The sequence below is a fragment of the Mus pahari genome, chromosome 3 (assembly GCF_900095145.1).
Source record: "Mus pahari chromosome 3, PAHARI_EIJ_v1.1, whole genome shotgun sequence".
Taxonomy (NCBI): Eukaryota; Metazoa; Chordata; class Mammalia; order Rodentia; family Muridae; genus Mus; species Mus pahari.
In genome coordinates this window covers 12,982,517-12,997,263 of record NC_034592.1, presented here as the reverse complement: position 1 = coordinate 12,997,263, position 14,747 = coordinate 12,982,517, and the positions used below count along the sequence as shown (strand labels likewise).

Below are 14,747 nucleotides of genomic sequence, written 5' to 3'. Positions count from 1 at the left end.
TTTGAAGTGGGAAGATCTATTCTTGTTGTTGGTTTGTATATTTGTTTTTCTGAGCCAGGGTTTCTCTGTGTAGCCCGGCTGTCCTGGAACTAGCTCTATAGACCAGGCTGGTCTCGAACTCAGAGATTCTCCTGCTTCTACCTCCCAAGTGCTGGGATTAAAGATGTACACCACCACCACCTGATGGGAAAACTCACTTTTAATCCAGACCTTTCGAGGTGAGAAGACCCACCTCTAATCTAGGCCCTATTATCTGTTGGCAGCCTATATAAAGGACACGGAATTGATTACTGAATCTATTCTTTCACTGTCATTGCAGCCTGCACATTGTGGGATTTTAGCACATACAAGAGACCAGCTGAGACTTCTAGCCTGTAACTGGGTGACTACTGGATACTTGGACTAGCTGGACCACAGCCTGTAAGACATTCTAATTCATTTCATATACATGTTCCTCTAGAGAACCCAGACTAATACAGATTTTGGTACTAGGAGTGGTTCTAGAGCAACAGGAATGTAAGGATGGATTTTCAAGTGTCTGGAACAGACTTCCCAATTTGCCAACTCCTGCGGTTACTAAAGCCTCTCCTGGAAGCTCGGAGAGTACTAAAAGCCTATGGTGTGAACTGTTTACAAACTTGAGGAGACAAATGCACTTGAACCTCCCGAGTCCCCTAACACCTCTCTGTAAACTAAAAAAGGAAAAGGATGCGCTGCGTGATAACATTCACAGAGTTGCAGCATCTCAGGATTTATGAAGGATAACAGTGAACTCACTGGTTAAAACTAGCCAATTCCAGATGCACACCAGCAGTCTAAAGGTTCCCAGTGTGCCCTGGACGGGAACTTCCCTCCAGCAGCCACAGAGTCAAGGCCTGGGAAGTCAAACTGCAGCACTCATTATCAAGTTTGCTGAATCACAATGGAAATTCAAGCCCCAACCCTGGGGGGTGTTGGTGGTTAAAGTAAGGGCATTGATTGGTTAGGCGTGGGGTCTGGTTACTTTGGGTAGGGATGTGTGGGAGGACCCTTGTTGAAGCTGAGAACTCTGAACCCTCAGATTCTCAAGGGTTTACCTCGCCTGAGGAAGCAGTCGCACCGCCCTCGGAGGAAGGTGTGTTATGCCCCCACCCTCTGAAATGTTGCCCTTTTCACCTTTGAGAAGATCCATCTTTCATTGTCTGTTAAACCAGCAGTGACTTTCTCTGAAGAAAATGCCAGGCATGGCCACACTGATGTCCCTCAGTGCCTCTAGACCTGTAATCAGACTTCAGGCTCCTCCTACAGGGGAGGCAGAGAGTTCAGTCCATGAGGAGTTGTGCTACTCTGCTAAGGAGTTTAATGAGTTGGCTAATTCATTCAAGCAGAGGTGTTAGCATTCTGTCTGGACTCCACCCCAGTTACCTGGCAACAGCCAGGTAGATCTGGCCCACTATAAAAGGGGCTGCTTGCCCCATCCTCCCTCTCTTACCCTCTTGCCTCTCATTCTTGCCCCCTTGCTCCCCTTGCTCCCCATTCCCTTACCCCCTCTCTCCACGTGGCCATGGCCGCCCTAACCTCCTCTACTCTCTCCCTCTCTCTGCCTCTACTACCTGTTAGCATTCTGTCTGGACTCCACCCCACAGTTACCTGGCAACAGTCAGGTAGATCTGGCCCACTATAAAAGGGGCTGCTCGCGCTTACTCGCCTCTCTTTTCTTGCCTCTTGCTCTCTTGTTCCCCTCTGTCCCCATTCCCTTCCCCCTCTCTCTCCGTGGTCATGGCCGGCCTCTACTTCTCTACTCTCTCCTTCTCTCAGCCTTTCTCTGCCTCTACTACCCTCTTAACTCCCCCCCCCCGCCCTGAATAAAGTCTATTCTATGCTATACTGTTGTGTGACTGGTCCCTCAGGGGCGAGGATGCCTTGGCATGGGCCCGCAGAGGCACCCCATTCCCCAATACCTCACTACACCCCCATAGAACATATCTTATATCTCTTTATAGTTTTATAAATACATCATCTGAGGCCATGACTCGGATCTAGAAAGTCTGCAGGCTTGCATCCCACCTCAGTCACCATGAGATCCACAATGGCTAGCCTAGATCTGGTAAGTCCCCATCCTTTCCCATCCCCATGGTCCCAGGGGAGAGTTCCTGAGCTCCGGGATACCCCTGTGTTGTCCTTGAGGATAGGAGACATTCAGTTTTTCACTGACCCTCATTTTAGGACCTTTTCCCTTGGTTGAGATTTCCCTCTCCTTGGAGACTGCTGAGAAATTCCCGGGCCCAGGTAAACTGCTCTCTGGCCCTGCCTCTCAGAACCACTGCCATCTACTGGCTGCTGTGAGACTCTTCGACCTCTACCACAGGAGCTGCTGCCTCCCAGTCTCTGCCCAAATGCTTACCTATCCACGCTCCCACAGCCCTGGCCTGTTCTCATGGCCTGCATGCTCAGTGTATGTCACAGGCCTGAACCTGCCTGGACAAACTCATTTTCTGTCATCACAATCTTATGCCACTGCTGCCAGCTTCCTTATTCTGGTCCTAGCCATATGTCTCTTTTGTCTACCTACACAACCTGTCAGTTACCTAAGACTTTCATTCCTATCCTGTCATAATATGATTTTTACCACTGCCATTAAATTCTATTCAGTTATAACCATAGCCCTCAATCCTGTCAGAAGTTTGTTAATTATTAAGTTTATGACAGACAGAATTCCCAGAGCCTATAACAGTTGGCCCGTGATGGTAGATGGTCCCGGAAAATGTGAACACAGCTACAGGACACTGCCTGGATTGTGGTTTGATAATCACTGAGAAACACAGTGGACAACACTGGATATCCTGAGTCAAATGACTTGGCTAGATAAAGGTAAGTCATTTCTCATGTCACGCGTATCCATTCCACAGAGAAAAAGCCCTGCATCTTCTGCACCCGAAAGCCAGACTGACCGCCCAAGTTGCCATGGAGACCACAGAGAACTGTTGGCTAGTGGACTCTGTCACTTTTAAAATAATATATAACTAGTCTATAATGGATAGACTATTGTTTATTTTTTCTTAGACTTCTGACTACATTGGCAGCTAGAAAAAATCTTTCACAGATGTCATATTTCCTCTTCTTGCTATGCCATTGTCCTAACATTTGAGTTCTTATAAATTTGCCTAACTCTAATAAAACATTCCACTATATGATCCAACTTTTTCAACTTTTTAATCACAAATTCTTGTTCCTTCTGTTCCACAAAAGGTTCATGTGGTTAAATCATGTTGTTATCTCTTTTATAAACCTATAAGCTACAGGAAACCCACTCAGATCTATCTCTCAGGGAACAAATGGCCCCCATCCAGATAAGGACATCTGCCCAAAGTTCCCACTCGCTGCCTATCCTGAAGGGTGACATTCCTCTGGGTTTCAAATGTCCATATTAAGAAACCCTTTTTCTTTCTCCCAGACATAATCTTATTCTCTACCTATAATAATGTGTTTCAACATCTTGTCAAGTCCAGGTGCTTACCACACCCAGGGCCACTCCAGAGGAGCGACCTTCAGATGCTCCATCTTCTGTCACAGACACGGATGCTCCTACTGGGCCTGTTTCTTCTGACCTATCCTCGGATGGCTCCACAGACCCTGGATGGAAAGGAAACAGCCAACTCTCCTAAGACTGGACAAACATCCGCATACTCATCCTTCTAAGTTCCCTAGAGACATGTCGTCCCCAAAGCCAGCTAGAAGTAGTCAGATATCACGATGACCCTATTCCTGCTTTGTCATATCCTCTTTCTATTTTTTTCTTTTTAATTAAACCAAAACAGGGGAATGTCAGCTTTCTGTCTAAACTCCACCCCACAGTTACCTGGCAACAGCCAGGTATGCTCCTCCTCACAATTAACCTGGCAACAGCCAGGTAGATGTGGCCTACTATAAAAGGGGCTGTTGGCCCCCTCCTTCTCTTGCCCTCCTGCCTCTCTCTCTTGCCTTCTTACCTCTTGCTCTCTTGTTCCCCCTCTGTCCCCATTCCCTTCCTCCTCTCTCCCCGTGGTCATGGCCGGCCTCTACTTCTCTACTCTCTTCCTCTCTCTGCCTTTCTCTGCCTCTACTACCCTCTTAACTCCCCTCCCCCTGCCCTGAATAAACTCTATTCTATACTATACCATCATGTGGCTGGTCCCTCAGNGGGGAGGGATGCTTTGGCATGGGCCCACCAAGGCACCCCTCCCCCCACACCTCACCACACCCCCATAGAACATATCTTATATCTCCTTATCTTTTTATAAACATATCAATAAGTCTGGGGAATATGCGTGGGAATGGACTTTAAGCATGGTTGTTGTGGGGGTGTTCACTAGAGAAGACAGCCTGGATATGGATTTAAGCCAATGGAAAGTCTTTATTAGCCAGCCGGCAACTACACTGGGTGTTTGGGATCCCAGTGTTGTGCTGAGCCTTTCTTGGGGTGACACATTACAGCTGACAGGAACAGTTAGCCAGAGGCAGAATTATAGAAGCCAGTACATGTAAAGACTTTCCTACAACTGTGGGCTTTGATGCATTAGGTCTCTTAGGTTCTACTAGATGGTTCTGTCTCTGTGCTGAGTTTTACAGCCTGAATGGTCCTCCCATCATGGAGTCAGTTATGCTAAGGCCTGGGTCCCTGTTATAGCGAGGTTGTGGGGCTTCCACCAGAGAAGACCGCCCGGAAACAATCTATGAGACTAGTGTAAGTCTTTATTGCAGCCAGTTGGTGACTACATCTGGGTACTTGGGACCCAAATACAGAAGTGAGCCTTCCTCAGGGTCATATTTAAGCAAGAAATCATATCCTGGCTGGAAAGTCCCCAAGTTTCCCTTGGTACAGGTACAGTCTAAGCAAACAGTTACACAAAGCCAGACTGCGAGATTAGCAAAATTAAGGAGGTCAGGCTGTTAGAAAGAGCGCAAGGCCTCAGGTGGTTTTTCTTCCTGGAGTTGTTTTTCTTGGGCTCCCTTACAGTTACTGGCACCTTATTCAGCAAGACAGAGTTCGTCTAAGGTGCCAAAATGAAGGCACAGAGACAACTTGCAGCCCTTGTTACCGTGGGAAAATATAAACGGGACAGACAGGGTTTATTGACATGGGCCCTTGGGTAGGGATTCTAGGTTTAATATGGAAGCTCACACAGTTTAAAAAAATAAAGGTGTCAAAGGTTTGTTTGGAAGGTTGACTGAAGCATTTGTCCTAAGATGGCCTACTGATAAGGAGTTGGAGATGCCTGATATCCCTTGGCTTATTGTTGATGAAGGGATTTTAAGGCTCAGGGAAGTTGCAGTGCTAGGGGGGGTATACTGTGTAAACTGTATCCTCCACAATGGGAAGGCCCAGAAGACAAGCCCTTCCTGAGTCCTGTAAGATGCACAACATCGAGAGGAGCAGCAGCACATTTGAAGAGCTTTGTTCTTTTTCTTGTGCCAGACTGTAGGGCTGGAGATGGCTGCTGCTCCGTTGAATGAATTAAATGCTGTAGGTTGCATTGAGCCCAAGGTAGCAGGGGCCAGATGGCTGCAGTGAATCATGAAAGGCAAGCTGATTGTAGATGTCATAATGGACAGCAGAGACAAAACAATGTCTGACCGTGAGTAATGGCGGACCCGTAATGGTCAGAACAGGCAAAGTGAACTCGGCAGTGGCATCACTCATCTGGACCATTGGTACTGTAATCAGTCATGGTGTTTCCAGGCATGGAATAGATAAGAAGCCTACTGAAGTTCTGTTTGATCTGTATAAGTGAAAAATTCTCCAGCAAATAAAAGAAAGGCCACATTGGATGATGGCAAAAGTGATCCTTGGCCCATGAACCAATTTCCAGACTTGAGGCAGTTTGCCGACTCAGAATCCCTTAAATGTAGAGACACCCAGATTCCTCTGAGGAAGGACCTTGATAAAGTAACTAAAAATTTCACTGTTAGCCTTTCTCCAGTCCTTGCCCAGAGAGACCTATGGCCTTTGTCAGGGGTAACTGTACACTGGGGAGAAAGGAAACTATCAGACTCTCCAGAGTCTACTTGACACTGGTTGTGAATTGACACTGGTTCTGGGAGATCCCAAGAAACATTGTGGCCTCCAGTTAAAGTGGGGGCTTATGGAGGCCTGGTGATTAATGGAGTTTTGACTGAAGTCTGACTCACAGTAGGTCTGGTGGGTTCCTGAGTTCATCCTGTGGTTATTTCCCCAGCTCCAGAATGTATAACTGGGATAGATGGACTTAGAAGTTGGCAGAATCCTCACATTGGTTCTCTGACCTGTGGAGTGAGGGCTGTTATAGTTGGAAAGGCTAGATGCAAATCTTTAGAGTTGTCTTTACCAAGGAAAAGAGTGAATCAAAACAGTATTGCATCCCTGGGAGAAGGGCAGAAATTAGTGCCACTGTCAAAGACCTGAAAGATGCAGGAATGATGGTTCCCACCACATCTTCCTTAACTCTCCTCTCTGGCCAGTGCAGAAGACAGATGGATCATGAAGGATGACAGTTGACTATCAAAAATGCAATTAAATATTGTCTCTGATTGCAGCTGCTTTACCAGATATGGTGTCTGTGCTTGAGCAAATTATCACACCTCCTGCTGTGCTTCTCCGGTTTGTTGTGGGTCCTGGGATCTGCCTATCTTTGCCCACTGGTGGTGTCTAGATTCTGCCAACACAAGCAAGTCAGAGTCTGGGACAGGGAGTCTGCAGCCCACGTTTCCCTTTTGTGGTGTGAGAATGCAGCTACACACCAATCGGGAGGAGGAGGGTCTGGAATGAGTGCTGGAGTCCCAAGGCTGCCTCGAGGTGAACCTAGGATTATATAACTTGAGGGAAGGGAATAGGAATGTCCAGGAAGGGAAGGCCATTCACTGGCTGAACGTTAAGGCTACTGAGATGTTTCATTAACAGGGAGAGTTCCAGGTGCTGCATTATGTGACTGAAACCCTGTGGTCCCCTCCGTTTGGAGTTGTTACATGTTCCAGAGCAGGCAGAGAGGGCAGGGAGGGGGCAGCTCCACTTCTGCCATCTAAGATCTCTGAGATTTCCCAGGGATAGCACAGCCCATGTGCCCTACAGCCTGGCACGTGGTGCACCGCAATTGATTGAGCAGATGCCCTTTGCTCGGTGCCTGTCCATAAGACCCGCCAGAAGCACTCGCTCTGAGCTGGCAAGACCAGCAGTAAAGCTTTGCAGTTTTACCTCAAGGATTTATTAACTCTCCAGCCCTGTGTCACAACTTAGAGGGATCTTGATCATGTGTCTCTTCTAGAAAATATCCTATTGGTGCACTATATCCATGACGTTATGCCGATTGAACCAAGTGAGCAGGAAGCAGTAACCACTTTGGACTTGTTAGTAACACAACTCCTCAGAGGATGAGAACCAAACACAACTGAAATTCAAGGGCCTTCGACCTCAGTGACATTCTTAGGAGTCCAGTGGTGTGGGGCAGCAGATATCTATTCTTGTCCCGTTTCCTTATCTCCGGGGCTGGGGGTGGGGGTGGAGGAGTGGGGTGGGGTGGGGTGGGGAGAGCCCATGAGGCAGGATCAGTTCTCGACTGAGCAGATGGCAGCATGGGGACTTGGGGACGTGGCTATGGCCCCATCTCCTTCATGCAGCCCTTTAAGAGAGGACGGAGGTCTCTAAGAGTTCTGCATGTGCTGATCAGCCACTTCCTGCCATTCTTCAGGACAGCCATTATTCTGATTCCCAAGTGTCATGATCAATACTGTCAATTGGACAGGATTTCTCATCTTCTTGGACACAACCCTCGAGAATGCCTGTGATCAAGTTTCTAGATTGAGCGCACTGAGACAGAAGACCCATGGCGCATCTCCGTGGCAGCATTCCAGATGGAATAAAAAAGTCTCCCGACCGTCCACCCCTCTGGCTCCGGAGTGACAGCTGCCTCGGGCACAAGGAACCTTGCCCGTGTGGCCCCAGAGAAACCCTCTCTTCCTCGGGCTGACCTTGCAGTGAGACAGGCGAGGCTGACTCCATGACAGGGCTCAAACTGGCAGTTCAGGAGACTAGGCCTAAATCTTTGCTTCCAAGAACTGGGCAAGAACAGGCCTCTGGAACTGCCCCCTCACCTGGCCCGAGGCTAGGACAATGGATCAGTAGCAGTTTCCAGACTTCCCCAGCAACAGTTTCCAGCCCCCACACCCCAGCAATGGTTCTGGAATGTCCCTAGAGATAGAGGCAATGCTTAAGATAGAGGTCACCCCCCTTCCTGGAATTCCCCTATTATTCTTTAAATCAGGTCTGAGAACTCACTGGTCTCCATCTTGGCAATGGGAGACCCCAGCATGCTGGACTTCTGTAGAATAGAACGATCTTTGCTTTTGCTTACTACTTGAGTCTAGCATATCATTTTTGGCGAATCATAGACCCTTACAGCTGCAGCTAAGAGAAAACTACACATGGGTGGCTTCCTGCAATCTGTCCATGCTGTGGTTCAGCAGGCTGCACCAAGTGATCCACAGGCCAGGTTACCTGGGAGTGACCATTCTGCCAGATGGCTAGACCCACCCGGCCCTGCTGTCCCACAGCTGGAGTGCTCCTGCTAAAGAAATATCTTGAAATAGGCCACTAGGCTCCTATGTGTGTGCATGGGTGAGTGGGCATGTGTCTGTGTGAGTGTATGTGTGTGAGTGCATGAGCATGTATATGTGTATATATGTGATTGATCCTGTAGATAAGCATGCATTGCGCACATATGCATATGAATGAACACATGTATGTTTGATCGCATGAGCATGTGCATGCTCATGTATGCCTGTGTATGTGACTGTGTTTGCTTGTTAGAATGTGTGTTTGGTGCTGAGCATTTTGTCACTTTGGAGGCTGTGTATGCTCTGCCTCTGTCCTTCAGAGACAGCGCAGCTGGCATCATCATGCTGCCCCTCAGGAGCCACACTCACCTCCTGATGCCATTCCTCCTAATCTGGCCTCTGTCCTACAATTTTGCAATCATGCCTTTATATGCTGACCAAGGCCCAAGGCTCTGGCTTGCTGAAATGTATCATCTGCTGCAGACTGTGGGCATGAAGGAAGCTAATGTGGACATCTTTACAGACTGCTTTTGTGGGTACAGTGTTCACATCTCTCTGCTGCAGTCCAGGAGGGTCACTTCCAGCCCACAAAACACTATGACTTCTATCTTGTGTGTTCACCAACACATGGAACAGAACCTTATCCCAGCTGGGTTACTATCACTAGTCCCCCAGGGAATCTAGTCCCAGAGGTTGTCCGACAGGGTCTCAACCCCTCATCTGAAGACTTCCAGGTCTTACAGACCCTGTCTCCATAGAACCTCATTGGCCCTTGTGCAGGGTCCTTTAAGAGGCGACTCTGGGTTCAGTCTCTTGGATGCTCTGAGGGTGATCTTTGCTACCATGAAGTTCTCTTTCCAAGAAAAGATCTTGAAGTGCCAGGTGCTATGTCCCTAAACACACGCTTGTCTTCATTCTGGAACCAAAGGAGGAGCTTTATTTGGCAAAAGTCTTCATACATGAGTTAAGATCAGTTTGAATGCCTGGGTGGCTTAAATCTAATTGGCAGAGGAGGAGATGCAGACACAGAAGGCCATGTGAAGACAGAGGCCTAGAGTATGGAGATACGACCACAAGCCAGCATCAGAAGGAGGATGCCCAATGCTGGCTCGGCAGTGCCTGGATCTCAACTCTCTGGGGTGCAAAGCTGCAAGACAATAAACCCCAAGCTCCATCCTTTACTGCACACGGCACGCAGGGTAGTTTCCCACTCTTCTCACACACACTAGAAAGGCTCCACTACAACCCGGACTCTGGGGACACGTCACACAGTCTTCTACAAAAGGGCTGGGTGTAAGCCCTGAGACAACCCAGCGACGAGCAGAGTGTAAGCCCTGAGTTGTGAAGCTCATGGTCACTCTAAGATGGACCTCCCCCAGTTTCCGACGCCACTGGCTCTGGGTTATCCTGCCCGGTTCCCAACACCCCGGGTTGCTTGTCTTGTACACAGATCAAAATTCACATACCAGAAGGCCTGGCTGGCTCCTCTATGGACTATAAAAACAAAAATCTGGGGAGACAAGGGGATGTCAGATGGCTTGCTGAACCCCAGCCCCAATCCTCAGGGCATCTGTGCAAGGCACACCATGCTGTAAGCTGCCTTCCCTGGGCCTTTCTGATTCAGAGAAGAGAACCTTACCTTTTTTTGTCATGTCGATGATATTTTGTGAGCCCAGCCTATATAGATTGCAGATATTTTCAAATTCTTTCTGATAAGTCTTGTCAAGCTGTATGGAGCGTCCTGGGGACAGATTTGGGACTTTTTTTTGGGGGAGCAGTTCCAAGGCACCATTTCATAATGTGTCTAGGGCCCATGGAAGATGCCTTCCCAGTAGCTGGGATCCCCAAACAGATAGGGTCGGGTTACCGTAGAGTGCCAGCACTTGGGTCTGGGTCCCATTCTTGATGTTCTGCATGTAGAAGATGACATACATGCTGTAGTCGGTCTCCAAGAGCAGTACCTTGTTTTCCCCCTCATCTGCACAGAGATATAGCTTAGCATACCCTCTGCCCGGGCACTGGTATACCCCCTCACTTCTGCAACGAATGCCATGTGACTTATGTAGCTTCTACTAAAGCAAGCATTGGAAAGATGTGGGAGCATGGATGCCCAGTGCTAACTCGGGCGACTGTGGTATGGAAGTGTAGATAGCAGGGTACTATAGCCCCATCTGTGCCTTTGTGTGCTGCCTCCACAAGCCTCAGCACCGTATTCTGGCTGTGTGATAGTTCTAAGCTAGTAAATGTCCAGAGGGAGGGCCAGGCTGCAGATCCTTAAGTTGTACCTAGACTGGTAGGCACGGCCTCAGCAGAAAAGACTCCTGGCAATCATATTAGAAAGAACAGGGTCCCACTCACAGGCGACAGAGAACGGGGTTCCACTCACAGGTGACAGAGAACAGGGTCCCACTCACAGGTGACAGAGAACGGGGTCCCACTCACAGGTGACAGAGAACGGGGTCCCACTCACAGGCGACAGAGAACGGGGTCCCACTCACAGGCGACAGAGAACGGGATCGCACTCACAGGCGACAGAGAACAGGGTCCCACTCACAGGCGACAGAGAACAGGGTCCCACTCACAGGCGACAGAGAATGGGGTCCCGCTCACAGGCGACAGAGAACGGGGTCCCACTCACAGGCGACAGAGAACGGGGTCCCACTCACAGGCGACAGAGAACGGGGTCCCACTCACAGGCGACAGAGAACTCCCCGTTAGTCCTAGTCTTCTCACAGACCATGGTCACAGCTACACATTCTCCTTGCAACCTGGAGGACAGTGAGGGGAGAAGACCAGAGCAATCACCAGCCCCGTCCCCCTGCCTTGGCTTCTGGGACCACTCCAGAAGGGGCCTTTCAGCTTAACTCACTTGGAGGAGCACAGAACCCAGCAACAGGACAGGAACTCCCTGATCCCCCATCATGCTGATCTGCAGGGAAGAGCTGGTAAAGTTCACACACTGGCCCAAGTGTGCAGATGTGTGAGTGTATGAAGTTCCTGTGGGGCATGGTTTCAGCTTAGGGGGCAATACGCACATGAAATGGAAGTCAAACTGCAGGCTGCCGTTATTTAAGAGCTTGATGTTCCGGATGAAGAGCCTCAGGTCTCCATTTTCTTCAATGCGTGTCATGTTATCTGAGGCTATGGAATCGAGGTACCAGATCCCCGAAATCTGGAAGAAAAGGCTGAGTGGTGGAGTCCTGTACCACCTCTGGGGCTGCTTGGCCGTCACAGCTTCCCTCCTGCGTGAGTCCCTAAACATTAGCTCTAAGCTGGGATCTCCTTCTGCCTTCTGCCCCATTTCTCCTAAAGCTCCTTCTGCACCTTCTGGTTGCCATCATGGCTGGGAATGTGGGGGACTCTCATGGCCTAGACACTCCTTTTCCAGGTCAGCCCCCTCCCCAATAAAGTGGGACAGGTGCTTTTCATGAAGCCTGGCCTAGCCCTAGAAGGCTCGGCCCACCCTGGCCAGGTTGTAGTCTCTCCGCACAGCAGTCTGCAGGTTGAACTGCGCAGTGGCCAGGCTCAGGGCCAGGCCCAGCACTAGTAGTAGTACCATTCTCTCTGGTGGGCACCTTGGCTGGCATCTCCCTTATACCCCTTTCTGTTCTGCGATTTTTCAGCCTGTCCACACACATCCTGTGCCCTGTTGGAAGGCAGCCAAAGGTCCCCATTTAACTGGCCACATTCTAGAGCTGGCCACAGAACCCACTTGAATTGATATGTAGCTGGGTCAGAAAGTGACAGGCAAAGTTGGGACCAACAGGGTTTGGCCATCAGGTCCCTGGACCCAGGCCAGCCTGCTGAGACTGTGTGGGAGACTCTGAGTCCTTGTTCTGTGTGTCTCAGCTCAGAAGTTCAAACTCAGTTAAAGACGCAGGGTTTGAGTCCTGACATCCAGCCTCAGTGTTTCTGCTTGAGGCCTTTGGCTACTCACAAACCAGCGGTATGGCTTGCAGTTCAAGCTGACAGCAGAGTCAGCCACCATGCCTGGAGGATCTCACTGAAGTTAGAGTGTGGCTACAAAGCTCCAGGAAAGACCCTGAGTGAGAGGGTACTCACAGCACCAACCCCTGAGTTGAGGGGTCCCGAGAGAATAATGTTCTGGAGTTTGAGGGTACAGTGGTTCAGGAGCACAGACACAGGATCAGACATGTTCTCATTCTGGCTGGAGACCGGCTGTGGGAGGTGGTGGTGAAATGTGTTCTGGAAATGTCTGCACAGCTCTACCAGGTGGGTCACAGGTCTCTGGTTCCCACTGCCTCCAGGCACTGGTGCGTTGGTGGTATTGAAAGAAAAACTATTCCTCTGAATGAATAAGGCTAAGCTTGGCAGCCAGGGCTGGAAGAGCTCAGCACTTCGTCAATCCAGAGGGCAGACACCCACTGGCTGCCACTTCCCTACGTGGGTAGTTCTGTCATTGATCTGCCCGGACTGATGTGGTTCTGAGATAAAGGATAGGAACCCAATGGTCCCCAGGTACCAGGCAGGTATCAAGCACTGTTAAAACCATACACAGTTAACATCAATGATACGTTGTTGGACATCTAAGCATCCTTTCTGCGGATCATTTTCCTATAAAGATGTTAGGACAGGGCAGTATAATTCCAGTGTTGTTGAACTCTCCACTGCTTCTCCAGCTGCTTTGAGCAAAAGAACTCTCAGTCTACCACTTACATTACTACACACAGGCTGTCGAGCCCTTTCTGGCTCTAGCCCCTAAGCTTCTGTCTTAGGGACTAGACTAAGCTTCAGGACTGTTTGTGCTGGACTTTTTCCTGCCACAAGCCTTGGGGTACTCCTGGTGAGTCCACATGCCTGGTGGCCTGGCAGATGGACTTCTGTGGGTTATAGAAAAGAAGCAAGGCTGTGATTGGTACAAACACAAACCTTTACTTGCATAACAACCCTGTCATGACTGGAATCAAACAGCCCGAAGCAACCCAATCTCTGGTTTGATCGCTGTCACATGCCACCTCCTTTGCAGCATCTGGTCGAGTAAAAACTTTTACTTGAATGTGGACTGTTGTTGTTTGTAAGTTTGTTTGAGACAAAGTTTCAGGTAGCCAAAGATGACCTTGAATTCTTGGTCATCTTGCCTCTATTCCCCAACTTCTGACATTTTGGGCATATGCCACCATGTTGTTTGACTGCAGGAGAGGCAATGGAACACCAGTGGCACTGACACAGCAAACTGCTGAGGTGGCAGAGCAGCCAGCGGCTGGCTTTACAGTTGACTGTGACTGCTGCTGGGCACTAGGCAGGCCAAGCTACAAAAGTGTCAGAGCTTCTAGCTGAACAGACACCTGCAGAGCAGCCATGCTGTTAGGTCACTACCTAGCGGTGTCAGCGCAGCGTCAGCTTCCTTCCCCAGTGGCCACAGCTGTGACAGTGACCACAGTAACAGGAGGCCCTAAACTATTTGAGGGCTCGGGCTAGTCAGAAACAAGAGAAGGGATGGGAGTCAAGGCAGGATGGAGAGCTGAAGCTGAAGGACAGAAAGCTGTAAAGAGTCAGAGAAAAGTTACCTAAGTCAGTGGGCACCAGAAACGTTCCTAGGAGCTACCAATGCCTGAGACACCCCTGGGCTGGGAGCTGGAATGCGGCCAGCCCATTGTCAGGAGCTCAGAATCCTTACTTTACAGGCTGTGCAAAGCTATAATGGTGGAAAGATTTTAGGATCTGGCTGACTAAAGCCACCCAACAGCTGAGACACTAGAACATAACCTTGTGTGCATTTGTTTGTTGGTTCTATCCTTGAACAACAAGGAAATCCAAAGTGTGAGTTAGGAGGTTGTGATGGTTTGTGTATGCTTGGCCCAGGGAATGTCACTATTAGGAGGTGTGGCACTGTTGGAGTAGGTGTGTCACTGTGGGTGTGGGTTTAAGACCCTCATTCTAGCTGCCTGGAAGCCAGTCTTCTGTTAGCATTAGAATCTCATATAGCCATGTGGTGAGAATGGGTCCACATGAGGCTGGCAATGAAAGCATGAGTACTGCTACCCTTGGTCAGAGATTAAACAAAACGCTGAGGAGGTATAAGAAGGAATTCACTCCCCAGGGTTCTGAGTACCATAGGATGGGGGAACAGCACCTCTGTCATACAAGGCATGCAGCACACACTCCATTCAAAAACTTCTGCACAAGGAAGAATCCTTAGAAGAAATGCCACAATAAAAGAAGCAAGAAGGGGACTGGAGAGA

At 49.3% G+C, this 14,747-nt stretch overlaps 1 protein-coding gene across 1 annotated transcript; it reads right to left on the bottom strand.

Annotated features, from left to right (window-relative positions):
- Window positions 1–3,478: 3,478 nt before the first annotated feature.
- Lcn9 (lipocalin 9) lies at window positions 3,479–12,103 on the bottom strand. Its single transcript, XM_021191917.1, has 6 exons — window positions 12,008–12,103; window positions 11,580–11,716; window positions 11,239–11,312; window positions 10,412–10,522; window positions 10,184–10,285; window positions 3,479–3,612 (listed from the first exon to the last, which is right to left on the bottom strand). Exons 1-6 carry the CDS (start codon window positions 12,101–12,103, stop codon window positions 3,479–3,481), a joined length of 654 nt encoding a protein of 217 aa, XP_021047576.1.
- Window positions 12,104–14,747: the final 2,644 nt, after the last annotated feature.